This window comes from Varroa destructor, unplaced genomic scaffold (assembly GCF_002443255.2).
Source record: "Varroa destructor unplaced genomic scaffold, Vdes_3.0 BEIS01000002.1, whole genome shotgun sequence".
In the NCBI taxonomy this organism is placed as follows: Eukaryota; Metazoa; Arthropoda; class Arachnida; order Mesostigmata; family Varroidae; genus Varroa; species Varroa destructor.
The window spans coordinates 39,354,713-39,381,619 of NW_019211455.1; the positions used below are offsets into that span (position 1 = coordinate 39,354,713).

At 39.1% G+C, this 26,907-nt stretch overlaps 1 protein-coding gene across 7 annotated transcripts in view; it reads right to left on the minus strand.

Annotated features, from left to right (window-relative positions):
* Positions 1-21,892, minus strand: part of LOC111245295 (serine/threonine-protein kinase D1-like) — a 59,537-nt gene extending 37,645 nt beyond the window's left edge. The window contains exons 1-2 of one of the 7 annotated variants that reach the window (XM_086979523.1): positions 21,753-21,892; positions 9,556-9,684 (exon numbers count right to left, since the gene is read on the minus strand). Coding sequence is in view for 1 of the 7 variants with exons in the window: in XM_022793468.2 (XP_022649203.1) it covers positions 15,808-15,849 (42 nt within the window). In the remaining 6 variants the exon portion in view is untranslated. Of the gene's footprint in view, positions 1-9,555; positions 9,685-15,807; positions 20,755-21,746 lie in introns of those variants that run through there. The other 6 variants (XM_086979521.1, XM_086979520.1, XM_086979522.1 and 3 more) reach the window with 6 other exon arrangements.
* Positions 21,893-26,907: the final 5,015 nt, after the last annotated feature.

Consider the following 26,907-nt stretch of genomic DNA (forward strand, 5'->3'; position numbering starts at 1 on the left):
CGTTTCGGCACCAGCAGTGGACCGGGCCAAAATCAGGAAGCATTTACGGATATCGCTGCTGTTATGCAGAACGCATTCGTCTTCGAGTTCAATGGAGCGCATACTATAGCAACTAGCGAGCACGGCCGATCGATTTAGGCTCCCTTGGCAGCCCCTTTCTAAAATTTGGCACCCGTAAAGCAGCCAAAAGCAGGCTTGCATCTACCTGGGGCTGACCCATCGGCAGTATACCTATCAGGGTGGAAACGGGTCGTGTATTCGAGACTTAAGTTGATAGTCAACGGCCACCAACGGGTTACTATGTTTCGATATTTCCCTAGCACAGTATTCGGTTAACAGGTGGATGATTTCCTTATGCGGACCTTCGTAGACACAGAGTATCACACACAACGCATATAGAAGAGCAAAAAGCCGAAGACGTGCTTGAGCTCTTGGCATAACCAATGAAAGGTAATAATTTTGGCATGACGGCGATAATGATTCTTATCGGGCTGATAGTGGAGTACCAACTTAGTCTACATCGATATAAAGCACTTATGAGCTGACAACGGGCTCCTTTTACTACTCAATATAGCAGACAACCATGCACTGGCGTATTAAATCCTGATTGATAGTGCGGCATGAGAAGGCTTTTCGATCAGTGCCGTAAGGTATCGTCCGTAAAGGCTCAGAGAATGCTGTTCGCTCAGTTGACATTTATGGTATAATGTACAACGAAGGATAAGACCTCAACACTGATTTCTCTATGATATTTATGCTCGGTACATAGCTGTACATACTATGGAATGAAGTTTACGGAACCTTGCGTATTATTATATGGCCGAGCGACGCGAAATCTAATATTCGAGCTCCCTGTCCCCACTTCCTATTGGGGATGATGTCTAATTGACGGAGAATCAAAGAGCTGACAATCATTACTATATCGTTAGTAGTAAATAAACTGACTGATAGACCGGGTTCGGATAGTACGGTATTTAATGTATCGTACAACTTCAACATCGACGTAGATTTACGCCCTGAACCCGTTCTAATCCGTCCGTAGCTACATCGAACTCGTCCTTCGATCACATGCTTCCCACTGTGAAAAAATTAGCATGGGAATATTGTATAATGTCATGTAGGTTGCTAGTTATACATCTACTAATCAACACGAGGTCAATTTGGGGAAAGACATGTGAATTAAAAATAATAGACCTAATAAAACGAACATTCTGTCTAAACTTCAAAATGTAAGAATGTCTTCGAAGTTCAACACAATCGTCAAAATCGTTGCTGTAAGTATATGTAATAACACTATAAAAACGTTCCGTTGATAGAAACGTATGTGTTGACTGTTTGTTTGCAGACTCTCAGTGTTGGATTGAGCTCGTCAAGAGGGTGCAGTCAGGACAACACAAATATCACCCGGGTGAATTCAATGCAGAGATGTAGGTTGTAAAATGTAGAGTCTGTTGTTGAAGTAAAAGAAGAGTTCGGTCATACTGGTTTAGGATCGAAGTCGGACCTTTCCACAATATTGTTTGTTAAGGTTCCACTGCGCGTAATAGAGTTGCAACTAACTTTAGTGCCCCTCAGCTGGCGTTTTTTTCTAACGCACATCCCAGACATAGATGCCCGGCTGACGGTGCCGAAGACAGACATCTGATCTTTACCAATTCCTTTAAAAACGTTGGCGAGAGTTATCCTTCGTTCGTCTCGGGTATGATTGAGGTTCATGGATGCAAGTTTTGGTTGTATCGTCTCTTCAATTGAAATGTCGAACCAAGTTTTATAATGGGCCGCTCTGAAAGAGGACCACACTCTTTTAGTCTGTTTTAGGATCGGCAGTGTATGATGTTAGCAATGCTGTAGGCAAAAATGTTTCGATCGCTATAGTACCATATTAAAGAAAGTTTTCCAGACAATTCTACTCGTTGCATAAAGATTCATATCCGTATATATAGCGTATTTGTTTCTACGCTTTTTAATAGATCTGACTTCGTGCTATTACCATGTGAAAAAGGATTATTATATATGAGAGATAAAGGCATCTGGTGGTCAGGTAGGCAAAATCCCTTATCTAAAGGCACCTAGTGAATCAGCTCATGAAGTATAAAGGCCGTTAGCCACTTCGTGCCTAGATCACCCGATGAACAGATCCCTACATGTCTAATCTAAGAAACGTAAAAATATTGCGCGCTCTTAGCAACATTCGTAAGGATGTATTCCTGCCTTAGAAGCAAATCAGTATTTGCGGTGTCATGATCAATTCCAATATCTTTTTTGATTCGTGTCCCAGCTAATTTTCGTTGCTGTTTGTTGCGCAAGGTTACGTTAACAAGTCTATGTAAGACGTTCACATTCATCCAGTTGAACGGTACGTGTTTTTTGAAAAGTAAAAACTCTAATCATAACACAATAATATAGAAAATCCTCCTTGCACACTTATTAGCGCTATTCTATTTGGCCAATTGCAGTAAAAAGCGGATCATCGCTTCACACAGGACGATTTTTTCCCTAAACGGCAATGATCAATGTTGTTGTACTATTAACAATTGAGTTTTTGTTCGATGTTTATTTAAAGCAGTTGCTAAACGAAGTGATAACTTTTTTGCTTTCTTTTCCAGGTATTTCAAGTGTCCTAGCCGCGTAGCCACTAATTTCAATTCTGGAAAACGGCTCAACAACGTGAACGTTCTAGTAAACGCTTATCTCTATTTAAATAAGCACTTCGTGCGGGACGGGCTGCTTCAAATGTTTCATCTATTCAAAGTACAGCTAGACTACCTGTTTGTTCAATCTCTTCCATTAGTTCTGCTTTTGGAATAGTTCCAAATTCAAATGCTGTCGCGGATAGCGTCGTTCGTAGGGAGACAAGGATTAATCGCTTGTTAATATGTCGGCATACGAGTGCAGCAGCTGCGACCCCGCGCAGACATTGTCCTGAATGTCTAAGCAACTGAGTCATTGAGTTCGTTTTAATCCTTAGATTCGAGGCCGACCCTTTCGGTCAAGCCTTCCAAATGTACCAATGTTAACTACTTCCTTAAGCTTCTTAGGCCTTCCATTGCCTTTTTGCAAAAAACGGTTTTCAGTGTATTGTCCTATTCCTCATGTATAACAGAAACATCAACGAAGATGCCTCGCCACTTTATTGTTCTCCACTGCAAGCTGGATCGTTCTACAAGCTTCCACCGTGTTATTCTACGCTTGTCGGCCGAAACAGTCTGGCAAACGCTTTGCGGTGTTTACTATCGCAGAAGATTCTTCGCAGAAGAGAGTCTGGGCGCCGGACACTGAAATTTAAAAGGTCCTTGCCTCCGTCGCATTCTTATCCTTTTTTCATATACTCAGTATTCGTTCCGCAGAACTTCTACCATTACAATAATAAAGAACGGCGTCTTTCACAAAATGCCTCACGCAGAAAAACAGCATGACCACGTACTTCGATTTCTGCTTGGAATGGACGCTGACCAGAAGAGGTCAACCCTACGAAAGTCAGACATTTATTTTACTAAATCATACTGGGTGGACGTCCAGCGTAAAAAAATTTTGGTTAAAACATTCTCTGACCGATTCCTGTTAAGTTTGAAATCCTGCTTTTAAGTTGTTTGATTGTCAAGGAATTTCCTATTCTCTACGGAGCAAATCATTCATTCGGATTACAGCTGAACTCACCCTTAGTAAAACGCTTGCCTCACAAACATTTATGTCGATATTATATTGCAGATAGTCGACGCAAAATGGACTGGAAATCCCGTCTGATGGAAAAGTTAAACGCAAGATACAAGCTTGTAACGCACCCGGTTTAGTTAGAAATTCAATCAACATACAAGTTATAGTAGATTACTAGCTAATCGATATAACTTCACATATACTAACATTATAACAAATACATATGTATGATACAGCCTCTAATTCGAAATTTCTCAAATTGAACACTACTAAGTAAATCGCCAGGTCAGGACTAATCATACCATTGGCAGGCTTCGCATAAATCCATCGGTAAATGCTCACTGATGGTTTAGAGGAAAGGCTTTTTGGAAAGATTTTTATGGTATTTTTTTCAATGTTTTAACTAATTTTGGCCGACCTTCATTAGCAGATTTGGCAAGTGTCTATATGGGTCGCTAGTTTACAAGGCCCGACTACAATTTTACAGGGGCTGTTGAAACTTTTTTCTGCAATCCCATAGTGAAAGATCTGAGCCACTCCGGAGCCGCAAAGTTTAAGATACATTTGTACGGCCTTCGGGAATAAATGTCTCCGTTTGAAGCGAAAAAGGCGCTTTCAGTAAAAGTGTAACACTTCTAGCAATACAGACGAAGAGAAAGCAAGTGTACTATGTGCCTATTCTATATTTATTGCCTATAGCATTTTAGAGGACAGTTAGTCACGCAAGGTTACGAGTATGTGTAGACGTAATCATACGATATCTAAGGCAACACGTGTATATGTACGCGGCTTTGGTCTTTATATTTCTACTGCCATTTCTGCTGCATCTAGAAAACTGAGAGAACACCTAGCAGTAATGCTAGCAAAACATTAGGTTAAACAAACGTAGGTTTGAAGTAAATGAGAACGTAAACAACCTAGAGTTTTTTCTAGAATAACAGACCATGCACTTCTATCCGCGCCTAGCATACGTTGCGTTAGAGGACAAAAGCTTCTTAAAATGAGTGTAAGCATTCAAAACTGTGATAAAAGTTCCTTCCAATTTTTTCTTAACAGATAAAGGGTGTATTTATGAGGACTTGTTTGAATTAATTTCTTTCAAATCGATTCTAAAACCTTTTTCTCCATTTGTCCAGAAGGTCCCTGATTCAAGCGGAATGCTGTTTTTATGTTTTTGTTGTAGATTACATCATATAATATCACTCCTAAATTTCCTATTAATTGTGCGCTTGCTACTGGGGCATTATAAAGCTGCATCAGGTTAATTTCTACAACCAAAACCTGATAGTTAGTACACTATTGGTTTTTGTGTACACTGAAATTTTGTTGCATCTTTTTGCAACACAACTCGTGAGAGGATATTCCAGCATGGATGAACGGTAACGTCCCGATAAATTTTTCAGCTGTTCGGTAGTTATCATTATTATTAAAGTTGCTATGTAAATCACTATGAAGATAGAAGCCTTTAGTTTCTAGGATAGTTGCAAGATGGTCCCTCCGTTCCTCAAACCCAGTGGAGTTTGAGGAAAGGAGGGACATAGATTATCTGCAAGTGATCTTTTTGAGTGGGTTGCATTTAGATCTATGTGAGAAAACATTCCATGCGGTCTTAGTGACCCTAAGCCATACAGGTAGCCATACAGGCATTTATACCGTATTTAGGCACGTCCCGCGTGCCGTTGTATGATGACGTTTGCTACCGCACGTTTATGTGCCAGGTCACTCTCATATAGAGAACGGTGGCTATCAAATATATCAAACAGTGTGATTTTTCCAAACGAAAATTTAGATCGATTGCAAATATTTATGTTACTATACGAATCTACAGCAATTTGGGAACCCAGTTACAACTGGGATGGGCTCACGCTCGGTGCGGTGGCTTGGATGGCTAACTGTCAGTCAAAGGAACTAGAGTCACTTTCGCGTTACATTTAGTGGAAGGGGTAGAAGACGAGTAATAGTTCTCATTCAGGTCTGAATCCTTTGCGTAGGCGCAGGTACGTCGACTATTTTATTTGATAGGCGTCTATCACCTTTAAGTAAATTTGACTCAATTCACTAAGACTCGAATTGTTTGGCGGTGAAGCTTAAAGGATTACGGTACATTAGTCAGTAGACATCTTGGCTTGCCATACAGACAAGAACTAAAATCATATCTAATGATGTTTCTAATAAAAACAAAAATCTTCTCATTAAATATACTAACGGTTGTGGGGAGACAACGCTCTGAACCCGTCTGGCAGCCTACCTGTACTATATAGCAACGTTAGAGGACAAATGAAGGATAGAATAAAGGCCGTTCCTTAAGCCTTTTCATCGAGACCAAGTAACATAATCGCATCGTCGTTGTAAACTTTACAGTATGAATATTTTGACCGTGAGCTAATGATTAAATACAATTAGTACGGGTGATTTTAGATACAGATGTATAATGTGGTATGGAAAAATGTATGCGTTCTCTGTTAAATCTCTCGCGAATACTCTATCACTGAGATAAACTCACTACTCACACGCGAATACCTAAGGTGAAGCTTTTGAAAGAAGTAGCATAAAAGATAAAAAGGATTCTCTTCTTTATTATAGAAAACATTGAAGAATAGAAACATTCGTATTATTATTATTATTAATCGTTGCATTAATAAAGAAATTTTTTCCTTACAAACGAATTTTATCTAAACGTAATACCCACATCTGCCATAGTCTTGCGTAACAAAGGGGTTGTTTTCGATTATTGATTCGTGGTAGTGTTCTTACCAGCTAGCTTAAGGAATATATTCAATTGGTTCTTCTTTCTTGCTGATAATACTAATTATTGAAGAGGTCTAAGGAGAAAACTCCGAGTATTGTTTATGTTCGTTCTCACACTACGAGTAGAATACAAACAAATAACAGGCGCGATGGGATTATGTCAGATTTTACACTAACATTGATAACCGTATGAAACGCCGCAAATATTTGAATTATAAATACCTCGACCTCTTGGCTTCACAGCGTCGACTTTACGGCTACGTCGTGCGGCAATTTATAAAGTTGTTCATGGTAAATTATAAATGGTATAAAATTTCCTTAACGTATTCCTTAACGTTCTCTCTATATAATATATTGGCGCGGTACCGATAGGTTTCTGCAGGCACTGCGTAGTATAATCCAAGTTTCTCTCACAGTTCGTGTGTTTCCTTGGGAGAGATTCAAAAGTATCCCTGAGTGACACAAAAACGCCATACAAAAACATGTTCGAATGCATGCTACATCATGTGCGCACCTTGAGTTAAGAGTAGCTGAAGATTTAAAGGGGTTGAAGACTTGCAGCAAGCGCATCGTCGTCGTGTGTTTTGCAAAATGCCTTGCGACGGGTGAAGATGACGTTGCTTCGAGATGTGCAACAGAAAAACTTCACATTTAGCATTTTATTCATTGACTCAGTTGAAATCCAATCTATTCTATATGATCGTCACGCTTCAATCTTCAGTCGACGTAGATTATGACCACAACAGCGAGTTTTCGACTCTGCCTTCTTCAGAAGGATACTGTAATAGATGAGAGCAGTTTGCAAATGAACTTTACGGCGCATTTTCTGTCCTAGTTAAACATCGCTTCAGATGTAACCTGGTATTTTATCCCCAGCGCTGACACGCTTAGGACTCTAGAGGTGGTCCACAGTCTCTATGTACTAAGAAAATAGTCGACAGCCTTTAGAGCATTAGATAGGTCTGCTCAGCAAGAAAACATGTATCTTTGAAGAAGGAATAGAGAATGCCCATAGCTTTATGTATTTCGGCTCTGTGTTTTCCTTCACCGTGTAGCTGCGGACGCCTCATAAAGAAATACGTATGGAAGGGCGAGATGGCCACAAATCAATTTGACAGCCACAACAAATTATTTTGTGCCTATTTGATCTACAAGGGGCCTTTGCAGTAAAATACGAAATACAGGCCATCTGGAGCGTATTAATAGCAGCCAGTCAGCTTAGAAAAGCTAAGCGCTGCAAAAGAATTTTTCTAAAGAAAGTGTTTAGTGTTGAAGAAAACTCAAGAAACCAATTGGTTTATCACCACAGGAACTGCAACAAAACGTTGCAGAACATGAATGGAAAGACAACAAGAGAAACTGGATAATGTGTTAGTAAATAACACAGAAAAAATGTGATATTTACAAATATTGTAGCATGATGATCTGTCATGATAGGCGCACCTGTTTTGCATTGACCACAAGTTCACCATTTACGGAAATGCGGTTTCTAAACTTTTCGGTGAGCCTAAATGGGACATCTTAATGAGCTCCACGCCGCCTGCATTTTAAGTAATAGCAGCGATGGTGGCAAAATAAGCGCGAATATTTAAAAATCTCATGCGAATATTCGATCTGTAGTATCATTTCTGACATTCATAAATGTCAATAGAAGATGATACCTTAATTTTAAAAGGAAAACTTAATGGGTTATGAGCAATTCATTTACCATATTCTATTACAATACTTAACCTTGAATTCGATCGATCAAGTCACAGGGAAAAAGGTAGGTGAACATTTTTGTCTTACCCTAAAAGAAAAGCTGTATTGAAAATGAAAATCGTACATTCATTGTGGATTTTCGACTGTTTTTGGACAAGGCACCACACTGCCAATAGAAAATTTTCCAGCGTTATTCCTACGGGCGGGACCTGAGGCCTTCATCTGCTCATTACAATACAGTTCCGAACAATTCTTCAAAGGTGTGTGCATATCGCATTTTTGCACGTCTCAATAGTGAGTTCTCAGGTCGCTACCAAACCTCAAACCCCCCCCCCCCCGGGCCATTCCGTATCAATCCAATCTGGCGTACGATTTGCAAAATTTTCTCACATTGCCAGTACCAGTAAGTTTCGTTTTGAATATTTGTGCTTAAGAAGGTGTCATCGCCTGGAAAATGCGAATACCCCATTGTCCAATTTCGCCGAATGCCTAGACTTCATTACCAACTCTTCCATCGAGGTCGGCATCGGCGCAGCAGTGCCAATTATGAAAAGTGGAAACGGTGACTAGAATACAAAAATAGAGCTGCACGACTTCGCTGACAGCAACGCTGCTATCGCAATTTCCACTACATCAAATCCATAGTTACTAGTATAGTAGTAAAAAGGAAAACAGGCTATTTAAGAAGAAAGAAGATGCAATACTTTTGTCGTGAAGAATCTGACCGGAAGATAATGGCTTGAAAGGAAAATTTTGTAATGCATTGATGGCTGTCGCGGCCACTTTTGTGTTCGTTCGTATAATACTTCACAGTATTTTGAAGGATCTGTCAAGAATTATAACATACGGGACGTACGCGCATGATAAGGGGAAAATCCATCCATCCATCCATGCATGCATTTTCGATAATATAAACACATTACGGTAATAGAAAAAGGTGTCCATAAGCCTGAACAATGCACGTTTTGTCGGGATTCAGTGTGCTGTGACGGTGCTTGAAACTGTATTTGACAAGTACCAGATAATCGTATCAGATGATTCGACAAACGAATGTCTAGCATAGCTAAAAGCGAGCCACTACAGGGATAGGAGGGCCCACTAAGAAGCCGTACGTGTTTTTTTCTTTTGTTTTAAATAATATTTAGTACTGTTGTTTATAGAGAAAAAAATGCGATCGCGGATCGTGCCCTGGCGCAAACCTCCTACTTTGGTTCCTACTACGAAGCATATAATCTAACAGAAAATTATCAAATAAGCCGTAACCAATAACATGAAGTTCTTGAACCCGTCGCACCAGTAGCAAATCCATTTGCAAGTTTTACTCTCTCATTTGCATTATTGCAGGTATATAGTACAAATGTACGCCGTTTAATGTAAACTCAGAATATTTAAACTCTGCAAGAAAAACAAAGTTGCTCTTAAGATTAGGCGGTTTGTTCGAATTTATCTCACCTTTTACAGAGCTACCGAATGAAACCGATGGACGTTGTCTGCAACTGCAGTATCTCGATGAACCCAGATTTTTAGCCTACGAAGCATTAGCACCGGCTGTATGTATCAATCGGCAAGATGTACTATGTCCTATAAGGACATACAAAATCGACGTTAATTTGTGGTGGAAATATGGCACCTTCAAAAAGATTCTAAAAATAGCAATACCATAATAAACTGTATGATTGGTCACTAATACCTCGCTCGTTATACACAAAGTCTAGTAATTTAGCTTTTGCACAGCTTTATTCTGTATTCCGTTCAAAAAGATGATCATTCTTAGATGAACTTTTACTGTATGGATAACTTCAAAGTGCCACCTGTTAATTCTCTACTTTATTAAGTATCGGTACGAGCGGGCATTGCCTCTACCATATTGAAAGTTGACCAAAACTATTTTCACTTAACTAATCAAAGTTCACCTAAAATTTCTAAACGACATAACCAAGTCTATTATCCTTTCGTTAATCTATTTCATTACATTCATCCCATTTTATGGTAGACGTTAATCCTCATAGTTTCTTGTGTGTTTCCGATTTGGGTAAGCGTTTGAATATTTTTCTACTTTTTAGGATATTTGTTGGCAACTATTCACTAGTTTTTCCCTTTATAAGTTCTTTGAACTTGTAGCTCGATTGAAAAAAAGTTGTTTTTAAGAAAAGTTGTCCTTGTTTTTTTCTTGTTTAAATTTAGCAGTTGAATTATTGGATGCTTTTCCGGAAATTACTGACAAATGTATGACATCAATCACCAGATTGATGAAACCTTTGCAGCAAGCCAACATGAATATTAAGACATTTCTTGGGGAAACGAGAGTCAGGTAGGTCAAGCAAAATAACCGTAACAAAATTATTCTTAGTATGTGGCCTGCAATACATTTTAGATAATAATAATAATTATAAATTAGTGAAAATTGTATTTTTGCGCTTCTTTACCGCTTTAGTCTGACACATACTGTATATGTAATAGTGTACTGCTGTTACTTTCTACCCCACGAGATGTTTCGTACCTCCAACTGATAATTCTTGGTTTTTCTTTTGTACTTCCCTAATACCGCGTAAATAAATAGCTTGCTCTCATAGTAAATCGTCAGTGGAATAGTTGAAGACTGTTCTATACACGCTAATTGTAGCCGCGAAACAATAAAAAGTCAGCTTTACATGGAAGAAAATGGGCTTTAGTACCAGCTAGCAGTGTACACTAGATAACTTTCCTTATTCTAGCTTAGAACTTTTCCTTATTATAGCTTAGAAAAATATATTGGAGTTGTGTGTCTATATAAAATGCCGCGATAAAATCGTCGATCAAATCATGCCAGTAGAATACTCTAGGACATACAACGATGCTTCCTTTTAACAGCTTCCGGTCGATCGACGTTCCCGATAAAAGGCCTAATGGCAGCTAGGTGAAAAAATACAGAAGTACCAAACAACAGCATATATTAATTATTATGTAATAAATATATTACAAAAGATCTGATGCGAAGCGTATGTTATACGCAATAGGTGAGGGTGCCTGCTTGATTTTAGTCTACCTTTCGAAGTCATTTATATTGCATTTAAATTCATATAAATTCGTATATATTACTATTCATATACGTAAAAGAAGAAAATGAACATTTGCGGTGGTGCAGAATGCTATGCCACCCTGAATTTTATATGCCAGATACACAGTAATGCACTGTGGTCATGTTTTCTTTTGGAAAACCTGTATAAACACAGTGAATACAAATAAACAATTATATGCGGTACCACCCTCATCGATTACGATGATTCTTCATGATCACACACTTCAATAGCATATATGACAAACATAACGACAGGATGTCTTATGAACGAAATCATTTTGTCTCCTCTATCTCGTTTCAATATATTGGTTTCCAGCCGCTCAAGACCATGCTGTTCTTGTGTTTCATCATGTTAGCTAGGCTTGCTCAAAGGGGCTAAACTTTTGGAGAAACCCCCAAAATGTATCCCTTTGTTTAGGGCCTTACCACCAGGTTGCGTCAGGTCGGGTCGTGCGCATGTTTAAAAAACAAACCAGAGCAGTATTAGCTGCAGCCACAGGAGAATCGAAAAGAACAAATCACAGTTACTGGCAAAGTAGAGAGGAAGGCACGTTAGCGAACAGACGCATCGGTGGATACCACTAACGAAAACATCATAAGGAAGCAAGAAAATTGACATATGCGCGTACATGCTGTACGCGATAGAAGGTCGTTGGCCGCTTTCCGGTGGCTAAGCCTGGAACACCTTTGCGGTGCATAAAGCGTAAAATGCTGAGAAGGTATCAACAATCTGTGCCTGGATCAACACACTAGCTAGCGTACTTAATCGCTCGCAGCTTTTATGGCATCACTGAGCCAACATTTCCCAATATATTGTCTACTTATGCTGACAGCCGCCTTTCGCATGTAGAACCTGCATAATGCGTATGTGAGGCTTAACATCTGTCAGCCACGCTGGCATAGGGTATTGATACGTTGGTTTTATGCTATGTACTCCATAGTGTGACACAATGAAGTCAAATCAAGTTCATTGAACGTTTCATGTGAGAACCATGAGGAAGCCAGGCAGCACGTCCATAACGGTACTGTGTTCTTCTTTGCTGTTACACCACAATGGGCCTTGTCACGCAGCTTGGCAACATTCTGGGTCATATGGAAACAACGCATGTCTTCTTGTCAATTATTATATATCTATATTATTTTCACGACGTTGGGCTAAAGATAAATATTACCAGTTCTGTTTTCTAGGACTCAATTAATGGCTGAATTAGACAACGGTCGCTATGGAAATATGCAATATAAAAACCCTTAATATGGACCTGTCATATGCCTTTGGGAAAACGTATACACACCCTAGAATGTAGGTGAGGGCATAAAGTACAAGTCAATACAATTATACCTAAACGGAAAGTAAGAACATTGCACCCGTTAGATCCTCTGGCTCATCTTATCTTCGCCAGAATTTCAGTCTTCCTACAAGCATTTTATAAGGTACCACATCTATTCAGATCATTATTACTACATTACATTAACGACTACTCTAAGTCCTCAAAGATTCATATTACTATAGCGTCCTGAAGGGTTATGATAATGAATACGAATTAATGAAAAAATTACTTAAAAAAAATAGTTCATGAAGAAACCTTGTAACACTTCTGTTACCTCTGATATATTCATTTAATTTTACTTCTTTAATGTTTATTATGCACTTTATTTAATGTTTATTATGCAATAAAGTAACCACTAAATGATTTTGTTATTATGATAATCGGATAGTTAGAAATTGAATAAATCTAAGTTAAATTGTCAGCAGATACAGTTGTACAATTGAAATCGCCTGAGCTAGTTCATATGTTATAAACATATATGTAACAAATCGATTGTATTACAGATCTTCCCATTCCATCGCGTGAAGACTTTGCCGTCACTTGCCACAACGCCTTTAGGTAAATACGTCAAAACAAACAAGCTAAATGTTTAAAATTTTTATTTATATAGATTTCCCCGGCCGGTTTATTGTAGGTATACAGTGTCCCTAAATTAAAAAAAAAAAACTATACAAACGTCTAAAAAATATAAATGTAATAATGTTAAAGAATACAAATCAATTCTATTCAACGAAAGACTTTAAGGGCAAAAAAGCCACCCCCAGCCCTGGTTAGCGGTAGTGTATCAAAAATATCATAAACAATAGTCGGAGAAGCAAACTTACACATAAGTACACTATATATTATTAATTTTTTTTTATTAGCAACTCAAGTATGAAGTTCGATTGCTGAAGAATCTTGAAAAATTCACATGATTCGGTCGAAATCAATCAAATATCTTTAGCTATCTATCCTTTACTTAATAATTTAATAACTATGTTTTTTATATTACGCACTTATATATTCTACTAATTGTTGCTTAAGGCTACGTTTTAGTATTATTCGGGTAAAATCGTTTTGACATTTAGTAGGCATCGATAAACGCCTATTAAAATTAGATGATGCCTAAACTTTTCAGTTATATTGTTCTTTGCCCATTTAGTTTTTATCTATTAGACATAAATAACCATTTTACATATGTAAAAATTATGAAAATGAAGATTTTTTTTACAAGTCCAAAAGTTGCGTCAGTGAGCTATCGCATCCTAAATATATTTTCTATATAGTTTTTTTTGGATACTAATGAGAGACTGTGTATGTGAGTTGCGACAGACCCCAAAATGGACAACGCCATATGGGACGTAACACTATATAGATGAGAAATAAATTTCTCACGCGAGTTGATGCCTTCTTTATGTGTACAATGAGATGATACAACCAGTCTTCAAAGCGCTCTATATATTTTTAACATGTATGCCCTCAATACAGTATGTCCTAGTGCCTATAAGTATTGACCTCTCCCTTCTATGTACGATCAACAACACTCATTTTTTTTGTTGAGGAAGTGGATTACGTGAATTACAATGAATACTTTTATTATCACCAATAATATCTGTGGGTTTCAAAATGGCCTCGCTTTGGCAATTCAGTATTTGGGAAAATGGGCGAATTTATTGTATTTGAAACCTAAACTAACCTGGTTTCCCATTTAAGCTGAACCTTCGGTATCTTACTTTTGCCTCTTCTGAGGCAGAAATTGGAAAGAAATATTTAGTTCTCGTTAATATTGTTTAGGCACCTGCAATAAGGTGTAGTAAAATGCAGCATTGCATAATTTCAACACACAGTAGAGAATCCGTGATGGTCATATACTTACATATTTAAGTAAGTGCCGTAACTTAACTATATTCATTGCTTTGATAAGAGCTAGTTTCGTTGGGTCGCCTTCTGATCACCGACTATCTATTAGCTGAGTCGATTATCTTTATGCCTGGGTCACTTGGACCGACGGAAGGTTGTTTGTAGACTAGTTAGTTTTATTTTGTCAATACTGTGAAATGCTTTCCTCAGTTCCAAAAAAAGCTACATCTGCTTTTCGTTGGTTTTCTGTTGCCTGGCCGAAAAGATCATCTGTAAGCATCCTGATCCATATTAGTTTATCCTAACAACTTTTTTGTTTCTCTCTAGAAGCTAATAATTTAGGGCTTTCTCCAGCAGTTTACTCCAGACGAAAAGCATTGCTATCGGTCGAAGGTCGCAAAGAGTCAAATCTCTGCTTTTGTGGATGGGAGTCATTGGGCTGGTTGTTAGAAGAGATTCCAGGTAGATCTAAATAGATTTTGATGTTTGTATCTTACGTCGAAGATCATGTAACGTTTTTAGATTGTAGTGATTGGAATACTAATTGCTCCGTCTTCCTCGACAGAACTCATAAAACTCAATCTAATTGCAACCATCATTAAACCTTTTTGTGTTTGTAAAGTCGGTTATTTCTTTAGACAGGATATGGGCTCTTGATCTTTGCTTCTATGCCTCTAAGAATAGGTTAACTGATGTACAATATTGGGTTTGTTACAATTATTTCCGGATTCCCAATTAAGTCTCATTTGTAGGAAGTGGGACCAAACCGCATATAGCTCTCTAGCATCGTGATTCCTGGATGACTCAGTTCGAATCCTTATGCCCCTTTGTATTGTGATATTCATTAACATTTGCACTGCTTTCCAGTATTCTTATGTTAACATTTCTTATAGTCAACCTATTTGATCTGCCATCTTGGGTGCCATTTATATCTGTCAAATTTTTATCGATGAAATTAGAACCACTGGGACTTGAAAAACCCGAAATAGAGTCTATTTCTAGTAAGTTGTCTTCGTTTAGTTTGAATAATGCTCTTGGCTTTTTGGGTTTGAATTCAAGATTGGCTTGAATATTTCCTTACATGCAACTTTCAGTATATGCATATTATCTTTTATGCATAGTAGCGTTCCGCTAACTCTGTTCTTGCTAACGTTGAATAGCAAGAAAGAACAGGTAACTTTTCGATAGATACTCTACTTCCTTTTCGGTAATCCAAAATGTTCGATGCGATCGAACTGTAAGATAGCTAAGTACCGATATATATAGTGTCCGTAAGCTCCGTATATAGATGAACATGTACGTAAACGTCAAACTACGTATACTTATATAACACCAATAAGGGGAACGCACCGGTCGACCTTATCCTTCGGAGAAGTATCCTCAAGATAAGAAACGATGCGGAATTAAGGCCAGACATCAGCGCTCCAGCTATCGTTTTGTATCAAATAGGGTTACGCATATTATTAATGTATCACATACCTGTATAGCATAAATGGCGAGGGACGAATGATTAGTAAACATACTGCACTGTGTGGTACTTCTCCGTGCATCAGCTGTAGCGGTGACAGTTTAGACCAAGTTGTGTGGATAGACGGGGAAATATGGGGCGGTTGATACAATACAGCGGTGCTTTATGTTTCCCTGTCTCTTTTACGTAATGCACAAGTAAAGGGAGCACATAAAGCATGGTGAAAGGGGACCAGTTTAGCTGCCAGGCCAGATCGATATCTAACCAGTTATGAGACGTTTTTTGGCTTCTCTAGACCAACGTAGCTACTTCGAGGGGTGACGATGGTGGTGACAAGGCCAGCCTCGCGGGTGAGAAAATATTAGTTGGCAAGTCTGTTATTGCTACTATTGTTAGCACTACTGCTACAACAATATATGCTCGTGATTGTTGACAGCCCGTAGCAAGGTAAGGAGCAGGCTGAGGAAGGTTAGCACTATTATACGACATCAAGATCCGTGACGCTTGCCGCATCTGGTCTTTGAGCAGCATTTGATGAGAAAGATAAAACGCCCGAAGGCATCCATAATGAGGAAGCCTTACGGAAAGCCTTATTTTTCTCAGGACAGGGAAGAAAAACAGCAAAGATATCTTTTCATGTAGAAAAACAAGACTAGAGAAGAAAATCATTAGGCGGAACTGCACGGGCTGCATTGTTTGCATTGTACGATACTATAGTCGTAGTGCAAATAGGTCTAGCATAGTAGACGGTGTTTATAATGACATGCTATACAAGTACATACAGTTTCATAGATCATAACATAGCATTTAATGCAGTGGTAGTAAGGCTAGTAAAACGTTAAGGTCACGTACGAAATCTTAGTAAAACCAATGCCAAGCTGATGGTCCTTAGCCTGTGTCATTTATTGCAAATAAATTTCAATTATCGAAGTTGCAGATGTAAGTTAACGATATGGTATAGGGTATTCATTATCGCGTTATATACGCTCATGTTTCATTAAAAGTTGGCCTCCAACATGTGATAGGCATTGCTGACGACTTTCCTTGAAAAACTTCCTTGACGTTTTCCTTGAAAAAACGATAAACTAAGGCTAATTATATTAATTGTATCGCCGAAAAACGTTTCGCATAAATTATCCCAGCATTGACCATGACCAACGGCACAGGTACAAAAGCTAGAAATAGCGGGTAATCCTTCAGATAACGATAATTCTTTGAATAAAGTAGCGTACAACTCAACCAAGTTTATTTGAATAGAGGTTATTATTATCGAAACCTTGTGAAAGGCTTTTTGCATATGAACCTACGTACCTCTAAACAATGTAAGGTAACCTTAAAAGGTTATTCAATCGACATTAACGAATATTGAACATTGTAGATCTTGATTACTACTTTTGTAACAATTAAATTCGGTTAGCTCGTACATACACTGTCAAGTGGGTCACGACACCGTAAGCTAGGTATGAAGGGGCAAATTTCTCACCGTATTATAAAATGCAGTGAGCAAATACACATTTTGCTTTGGTAAATATTGGCAAACTGGATTCAACATCTGTCACACAGTGCATGTGTTATTTTCAACAGTCTCGTTAGGGACTCGAAAAGACGGCCACCTTTCTTTCTTTCTTTATGTTTTCATTCATTTAACATGAGCATTCGAAAAAGGCTACAATTCCCAATTAACGCGTATCTGCTTAATTCGATGTAGTATGCGGATAAACCTACATAGGATCGCTTTAAAATTCTCGTACGCTTACCGTGCCCCGTCTCGTTTTTCACGAGTACGAGTCATATAGAAAAGCGCGACTCGTAACGAGCTTTTGCTTTCTTTGCTATTGCTTATCCTTCTATAGGTAGGACAGACTGCTTTGTTGGTGACAAATAAAAAAAACAAAAACTATAGTAGAACTTTGATTGGTCACGGTAACTTGACAGGAATAAATGTAGCGCCCGGCGGCAGCCCTGTACTCTCCAGTTGGGTTAATAGGAAGTCGAAGCGTTTGATCCATTCAATTTTTCCTCATTCTTCCCGATTACGCACCAACAGATTTTTCTGTTGTAAACTATCGAGAGGACTATCGCGTTCTACGCCGTACCTTACCTTTCCTAAAGTTGAACTCATCACTACTTACTAGCTGAAAACGACTCCTATATCCTATGGCTATCGCCTCCTTATGGTAATTCTACCCTAAAGGACCAATAATATTGAACATCACACTCACTTCTTCTGCTCGTACAATGCCTACCTCGTCAAAGATGGCTACGGAGCACTGCAGGCTAAAACGCAATAGCATTGCGGTACTTAGCAATACCGATCGTTTCGAGACAGACAAATGGCTCTCAGCACGAAACAAGCTCTGTCTCGGCCCGGGTCTGACCAACGCTACAACGTATCCAGAACGTTTTAGCAGACACGAGTGAAAATTTATGATAAATATATGATAAATGAAAGTTATTCGTGAAGCATAGACATTTCCAGTATTGCACTAATGAGTGTTGAGAGGATGAAATAATTCACGAACTTTGTGAAGAGCGTTAGAAGAATTGCTTACTGACGAATAGGTCAAGTAAATGTCAGGTCACGCGAAAGTCCCCGTAAGGCCAGCAGTACTGCAGCAGCGAGAAATGTGGGTGGGCGCAAAGTATAAAGCTAACACAAGCTGCACATTATATTTTGATTGAAAATCTACCCCGTGTGTTTGAACTAATCCGAGATTCTACATCTCACAATCCTTAAAAGTCGCCGAATATATTTAGTTACGTAAACGTCCCTTGTAACCATTTGCTTTTCAGTTATTTTTCGTTTATCTAAGACAGGCAAAATGTCGTCTTCGGGAGAACTGGCAACGTTGGGCTGTTTTTGGCGGCAGAAAATCATAACTGACAATGATTGTTGTTCTACATATTTTGAATGGTTGAACATATTTTTTGTTGTGTATCAAATACGTCTGATTTTTGCTATGTTCGATCGCCAAATTGCCAAACAGTATGCATAAACGATTTTACCGTTTCTTAACAATATCTGCTTCTTACGAGCCAAAAATGAATTGCGCTGAAAGATCCTAGTCTCCAGACGAGGCCATTGGGCATTCGACTAATTCAGCGTCTTGTTTCCTTTGACAATACACGTGTCTCCCTAAACACTTCTTCACTGTCTTCTCACTCAAATCAATCTAATGTTTTACGATGCCATAGAATTTTGGGTAGGTTTGCTTCATCAACTTGTTAGAATATCATTCGAACAGCGTGTTTCTGTTTCGCCTTTTAAATGTCGCATAAAATATGATGGCCTTCAAATCTTTTGGCCCGACTTGTTTCGTGCACGAACTTCAGCCAGGAATATAAAACGCTTTTATTATCACAATAGAAAATGGGGCCGGGATTTAGGAATAGTTTATTTTTTGTTTTTATTACCCGAACAGATCATAGGAAATGATGCGTCTGCTCTAACAACGTGAAGATATAAATTAAGCGTTTTATCATTGTTAGCTTCGGTATCCATGAACGAATATTATAATATTAACTGGATTAATATCAAATCGGAAAGTATATTAATCGAACGTAGAAACGTGGTCAGTGACTTGGATAAGCATATCGACACTTTATTTATTGTTCTTGTTGTTGTCGGATACTGGATGGCGTAAAGGCTGTTTCAATAGCCATCCAAGGAAATGTTAAAACATTCTAACTATTATATTTACACAGGGTCTAATAGAACAGAAGGTGTTCCGAGGGAGAGGGGGCCGGGGGGGGGGGTGAAGGGGACTAAAACAAGTTTTCTCCACGAATTACGCTGTCCCGGCAACGAGTTAACTACTATTTTTCTATGAGCTTAATTGTAATTCTCTGGAACACATCAGCTCTCTAGTAATACTTTCCGATAAGTCTGTCTGGTCTCTCGATGACCCCGAACCATTACCCGCCTATTGGGCTGGCAGCAGGGAAACTATTATACCTCGAGGAAATACAGTAAGTTTGGTCAAATAAAGTGAGTTCTATGGATTTTGAGCCTCAGCGAGCCGTTTAGCAGAATTTCATAACCATGAAATATTCATAATATTTTTTTACTGCTCTGTTTAGTTTCAATGTCACTGAGGAACGATAAGTCTTCTGGAATAGAACTTTCCATCAGCTGAAAGAACAGTATACTTTAGGCGGACTAAGCTAAGCCTTTAACCCAGGTCAATATTTGTGTTCGACAACTACCACGCAAACATCACAACATAGCAAGTAAGTGGTAAAGAATTATGTAAAACACGATATAAGTGAACTGTCTATTCTTTTCTTGCAGCATTTTGGAACTCGTGCCAATCGTTCTCAACACGAGCAATACGAAAATCAAACACTCGTATATAAATGCAGTCTTTACGTGACCAGTTTCAATCGCTGAAACAGGCCCGTTGCCTTCGCAACAGGAATTCAGTATCGGCTTGCCAAGTCACATTACCTATTATGTTTTATTACCGCTAGTTTTTTTGTAGTATGAATTTAATTCATAAGCTTTTCGCCTAATCACTCAGTTTAATTTCCTTACTGTTTCTTTTCCTTACGCTGCGTCTAACAATCTGTGCTTAATTTCGTCCGCTTGAGTTTTGCTCGTCTATAGCACTACGTCTTCCTGCGCCTCACCCTGTTGATGTCAACGATTCGATCCTTTTTTGCTCAGATATTTAGTTGCCGTTATTTCAGAAAATTTCTCTGGCATCTGCACATGTTAACACTGCGCCGGTGACGGCAGGTCGGCATCAGCGCAGTTCACAGTGAAGCGCTTTCAAATATACCCGCCTTAGGCAGTCGCCTCACCGCGTCGGTCAAGATCCAATTCTACGATCAGACTGACAACGTAGATATCACATTGGTATCGCTCAGCCAACGTGTCCATGTTTCGTAACTTTCTTTTTTCTTATGTCAATCGATCAAATGCATTGACTTCACTTGAGGAAGAGGGAGATAGAAAGGGAACTCTTGAGAGCTGCGAGGGCTTTTTTTGGTTGCAGTCTTTAAACCGTCGCCGTTACTTTGTTCGCATATTTTTGTGATAACAATTTCGGAGATATCGTTTGGCCACGCACGGTTATTACACCTGTCAGGCCGAGTGTTCAGTCAAAGTGCGGTTTTCTCTCTACTTTTTGTATTTGTTTAGCCCGTGCCATCGGGGTGCGAGAGTCAAACGAAAACTTTTTGCTATTTCAGATTGAGCTTTGTCTATTATTCGTTGCTTACTTTCGTCAGTCTACACGTAGACAAGGTTACGACACCGTGCTCCGAGAAAGTTGAACCAGAAACTTGTGGTTTCTCCCGCCGGAACGTTGTTTAAACTCGCTCAAGATGTGCTTGCTTTGTATAATGAAATTGGGCCGGTGTATTACGCCTATAATGTCGAGTTTTTTTTTTTCATTTTTATTTCGACTACGACGTCCGCAAGTTTCGTTTTCTGTAATTGACATTCAAAGTTATTACGAGATATGCGTTTGCAGAAAAGCCTGCGCTATTTTCTATTTTATGAAGGTGTTGGCTAGCCTTAAAATGGCCATTTTGTAAATTTTATTGTGACCCTTTGTGACGTTTAATGCACTGACGAGAGCTTCCGTTTTTTCTTTGTACTATCGGTGCTCATCAAGGACGCACTAACGCAAATACGAGCCCCAGCACTGTTCCGCTGAATAATTGAGTTTTTATAGGAACTATATCGCAACTGGAATCCTTTCTCTTAGCGCAGGCTTCTGTTGTACTGCGGAGGGATTGGAGCAGGCACAGCTCTGATTGTTATCTAGTGTTCACCTAATACTGAGAAGACTGTACCTGTTAGTCTTTTATGATTATACCCTTGAAACTTTTCACTGCTTGCCAATTGGTTCAACTTTTTTGTTATTTTAAAAAATTCGTAAATAGACGCGGCAACTCGAGCGCCCACGCGCAGTAAGACGGGTGGCACAACTTTTGTTCTCACTTTTACCGTAGTCGTTGATGTTGTTGTTGTTGTTGATCCTGCTGTTACAGATCAGCAACAATTAGCCATAATAATGCCAGGTAGATCCGACGGAGGCAAGCGGAACAAGTTTAAAAATGAACACAACAACACATCCTCCCTTGTTTCGAGACCTATTATCAAACAGTGTATATAAACCACAGCCAAAGTCAACGATCCAGAGCTACTGCAAACAATAGCGGGTTAGTGATGTCCATTCGCTTGCTGGATATTTCATTTGTTTCGTAGAATAATTGTTCTTGCTGCTGTGATCGTTGTATCCTACTTCAAGTTGTCGTTCAACTTAAAACTTCAACAGTTGTGACAGCAAATTCTGGACGACAGAGGCACAGGCGATAATCGCGGGCAAACGTCGCAAAGCTTCATTTCCGGCAATACGCTTTGTGCGTGGCTCGCACTGTACAATAACAACGCCATGTGACAGAGTTGAGAGGGACGAGCAAGCTCTCTACACCAGAAAATACTCGTCCGCCCGCAAATCTACCTCCCAAACCTGCCCTCTCCTATGAGCTCTTTCCCTGGCGCGCTGTGGGTGGCTGATGCCAGACGGCGGAGTAAAATGAGACTTTGGTGTTCCCTCACCTCCGAACGTGGTGGAAAATGGAGACGCTTCTCTACCGCTGTTTCGTTAGGAAGCAACGAAAGCTTGCTTCATAGAAGCAAACGGACATCGCAGGCAGGCAGCTGGACTGGTCGGCACGGCACCAACGAAACGGAAGCGAATAGAGCCCGCGGAAGGATTTCGGCGCGTGAGGCAACCGCTGGCGATATTAGTGCTGCTCATTGTCCTGTTGCTCTACCTGCTGCCTGGCGGCCTGAGACTATCTGCTGGGCGCTTCATTTTTCTTGTGTTCTTTTATCATTTTCTCTCTCTACTCTTCTATCGCTAGATCCGCTATGAAATTCTGCCAACTGAGGACATACTGCCTGACTCTCAGAAGATACATAGAACGATCACCGAAAGAGTCAAGCAGCAATGCCATTGAATGTTTGGATGGAACCGCTCATTGACAAGCGTCCACCTTTGCACTTGCCGTTGTTCCACTGTGATAGACCCTCTGCATAAACCAACTTCAGAAGTTAGCAGGAAGCGTCTGAGAGCATGCTGGACGCGAAACCGAGAGACTGACGTGAAGAAAGGAGCGGTCATAAACGGCTGCGTATGAGCGTGATCCGCCGAGGACACGCTGGCACAGGTATATAATGAAATTATATATACCACACAGCAGCTGAGTACGTGTGTATAGGCGTGTCTCTGTTAGCGTTCTACCATAATGGCTAATAAATTCTAGCCTATATATATATATATATGCGTCTCTATGACAAGTATGCAGAATTTGTGGAAGGCGTGCATTATGAGAAATTAACTTAAGACTGAAGAATACAAAAAGGGCAGCATTTATTTCATGCAAATTTTTGGGGTGGCACAGGAAGCCTTATCGTCGAGATGCTCTACAGCCTCATCGATGCTCGATATTTATAGTCGATCTTCGAAATGACGTAGACCGAACTGAAATATGGTTTCCTTTACCTGACCATGCTTGATAATGCTTGCACAACGGAAATATAGTTTTCCTTAAGGTAGAATATATACACAATTTCCTGAATGATATCATGATTATTTTCTTTTTAATTATCTAACGGCTGGTGATATTGTTCAGTAATTTGTTTCACCCTAGACTCCTTATGACATTCATACTTGGGAGTAAAAGTACTATTTTTCTACAGTTTCGCGGATCCGCCCCAAATAAATGCCGCAAAACCAGTTAGTTTATTTAGAAATTAATAATTCTCTGGAGAAACTTATATGAGATGCCTTTTCAGCACCTGCTTAGGTTCGCATAAAATTTTTGATTTGATCCTGTGTTAGTTCTCGGCGTACAAAATCATAATCTTTGAAGAGACGTGCAGCGATCTTTTTCCCAAACTTTACGTTTAACTAGTCACGACTCACGTGTCTCGGTACACAGTAAAATTGATGTGTCCACCGCATAGACAAATGGGCGTACATTCCTTTGATTGCTCTTCCTTCGCGTGGATTGAGTACCTCAGCTATTGACCGATTCAATGGGGCATCGGCTGTTATCTAACAATGGCTGTGAAAAGTAGTCTACACAGAGATAACGCAAAACTTACGCCGATGTCGTGTGGGTCGTAATATCCAAGTTTTTTAAATATGATGTAGCACTAGTCTCGTCCTTTATCATCTTTTCGAACTAAACCAGACCATTAGGTCCGTAAAAAAGTATATAAATTTTATATTTTACACACAATATGGTATTGTTATATATGGTAAATTAAGATTGATCAAATCAACTATTAGCGGATGAAAGCATTTGTTTTAATTAAGAGTTACATAAACAAGTTGAGAGGTAATAAAGTAAGATTTTGATGGATGTTGCTGGCGTTTAGTAGACTGTAGGTGTTTTGCCATCTTCGACATATAGAGTATGTCGCATATATAGAATATATCATTCAACTTTTCCAAAAACGATATTTTTGGCACCGTGCCTCGAAGGTCCGTATAAAGCGAACTGCTTTGTCTTCTATTTCAGATTGGTGTGTATTTGCCCGTAATGCAAGTTGAAAAGTCGGTCCTGTATGTCTCATCACCATATAGTTGTTAATTTATACCTTTCGTTATGTGCAGTTGTAAGGCTGATGATATATTTGTAGGGAGTCCAAACTCAGCCTCGATGTGTAATTGCCATTCTATACGACGACCTTTAAAACAATTAAGGCTAGTGTCAGAATCAAGGTACCTCGTACTAGATAAAACTCTGGTCTCGTATACCTGCGATGACAAATCTGTTACGTATTCATAGAGAAATTAAGCACTTAAGAACACGTACATATCTTGCGCATTGTTATTTCGGTGGGCAGGAGCAAGCTGGAGTGAATCAACGCGTCGGTCCCTTCGGAGATGCCCAGGTCGTTATTGTCCAATGCAATTATTGGATATGACAAATTGTATCACTAAAGACTACCATCCTGTATTGCGAGTCAAGGCATTAGAAACCTTTGTTATGCCCCTGGCCTTGTAACAGCATGTGCTGTTCTAAACCGGGCCGGAAGTTTTCCAGGAGGTGTTATATGCTCAGATTGCGCATGGTACATGATAGTACTTTCTACGAACAACGCGGTTGCATGGCAATGAGTCAGTGCATCACTAGGTAGACTTTCCTATGAAGGTCAGTGCTGAAGTCGAGAAGGGGTTATTCAGTTAGCTTCAATAATAGCGACTCCTTCAAGGTCATTATGCTCCGGTCGTAATTGGCTGGTTAGTAAGATACTTAGCAGAGATTTCGCATATTTTCAGCTCATTACATATTACTCAGAAATTTTATGTGACCCAGAATCCGGAAGCAAACAAGCCTGTATGTAATAAACTAAATTAAAAAACAAATATATTGAAATCGTTAAGTTGCTCTCGTATTATCTACACGTGAGTTGTTCATCTAAGCTAAATTTCATTTATAAATGCTTGAAGACAGCTTTGGAAAGTCTACCATATTTAACAATCCTAGATATTGAGTTGCCCCCTGCAAAGTAAGGGTCAGATAGTTACACACAGCTGTAGTGCAGGTCTCTAAAATTGCAAGATGAGTCAGTTGTCCGTCGAAGTTAAACTTTATGACAGCCGGGTTCATTGTGAACTGCAATTCTCTTTGTAGAAGTAACAAAATACGAAACAGTGTTGTTGTTTGTTAATATATGCGTAGAAATCGTATAATAGTCCGGGCCTAAAAAACACGTTGGATGATGTGTTGTTGGTCTATCCTCCTGCTCTTTAACAGGAGATCGATAGTTACTGCTCCTATTTAGTTGCACAGATAGGTACAGCGAACTCAGAAAATGATTATTGCGTTTCAATAGAACGTTCTATGTTAATCTACATCCGGGTTAGTAAACTGAAGTTGTTCATGGTTGTATTGCTTTAGTAATACCTTGTTTATTTATAATTAGTTTTTTCCTGGGCCGATAGCAGCTTGAGATTCAAGTAAAGTGTGCAATACAAATCAGGCATTGTCAAAAACAAGTATATAACCAAATTTGAGTTATTCAACTTAAAAAACTGTTTATAAAGCGCATGCTGTTAGTGATAGTTAATTTGACACAAAGGTGAGTGAATTTCGATACGTCTCTATCCACGGTTCACAAACGTCGAAGCGCCTTCGAAAAATACCATCCCTCTACCGTAGTATTGTAATTTTTGACGCATTGCTATGGATAAACACCGGTAATATTAAAATGTTCAAGAAGATGCCTGATGGCAAATACCTAAATGTTAAAAAAATTCTTCGTTGTCAATAGAATCAACGATCTTACATGAAACGTGGTTCCTCGAAGAATAAGTTTATCCACGTAATCTGTGTGCGGAACACTGCGATTGGAATTAACTTATAAAAATTTCCGCAACGTAGTTATTAGTATATGTATCAATAACCGCGTTAAATGCTGTTGTTGATGGTACAATAAGCTGCGTATTGAAGGGTGGTAAAATAGTATAAAAATAAATTATTTTTTTGCAGTGTGGGAGAACTCGCGATCGGCATTTGCATCCTAAAATGGTTAAAGGGTTCTTGAAATTATTCAGTCAGATTGTAATGTATTTCATTCACGTTTTTCAACGTTCCACAGCCTTGTCACTGAGAAGGATTCGACATATCCGGTATAGTTTTGCGCAGAACATGGCGACCAATGTATTATCAACCAATAGCAATTCCAATATGTGAACCTTTTCTGCAGTCCTCTAAACACCAAGCTAAGCAAGCGAGTGACGCCCGCGTGCGCGTATATCCGTGTAGGTCACATCATCATTTAAGATAAAAGGGAACCGGGCAGTTGCATCTGGGCTGTGTTTTTATTATGTTCTGTCATCAACTAGTGCTCCAGGGTGTTCTGGGGAAACCATTTTTTTTTTTTTCGTTAATAGCTAACAGTACCGTTGGCGTCATAAAGATTTTGTTTTTTGTACAATATAGGATAACTAGCGTAGAACAACAACTAAACGTTAATTAATAATTAGTCATAATGAAAAATAATTTCGTTTATGAAAGATATTTAGTTAACGAATGTATCTTCTATCTTATAAAACATCAATATCCTTGAAACGATTTCG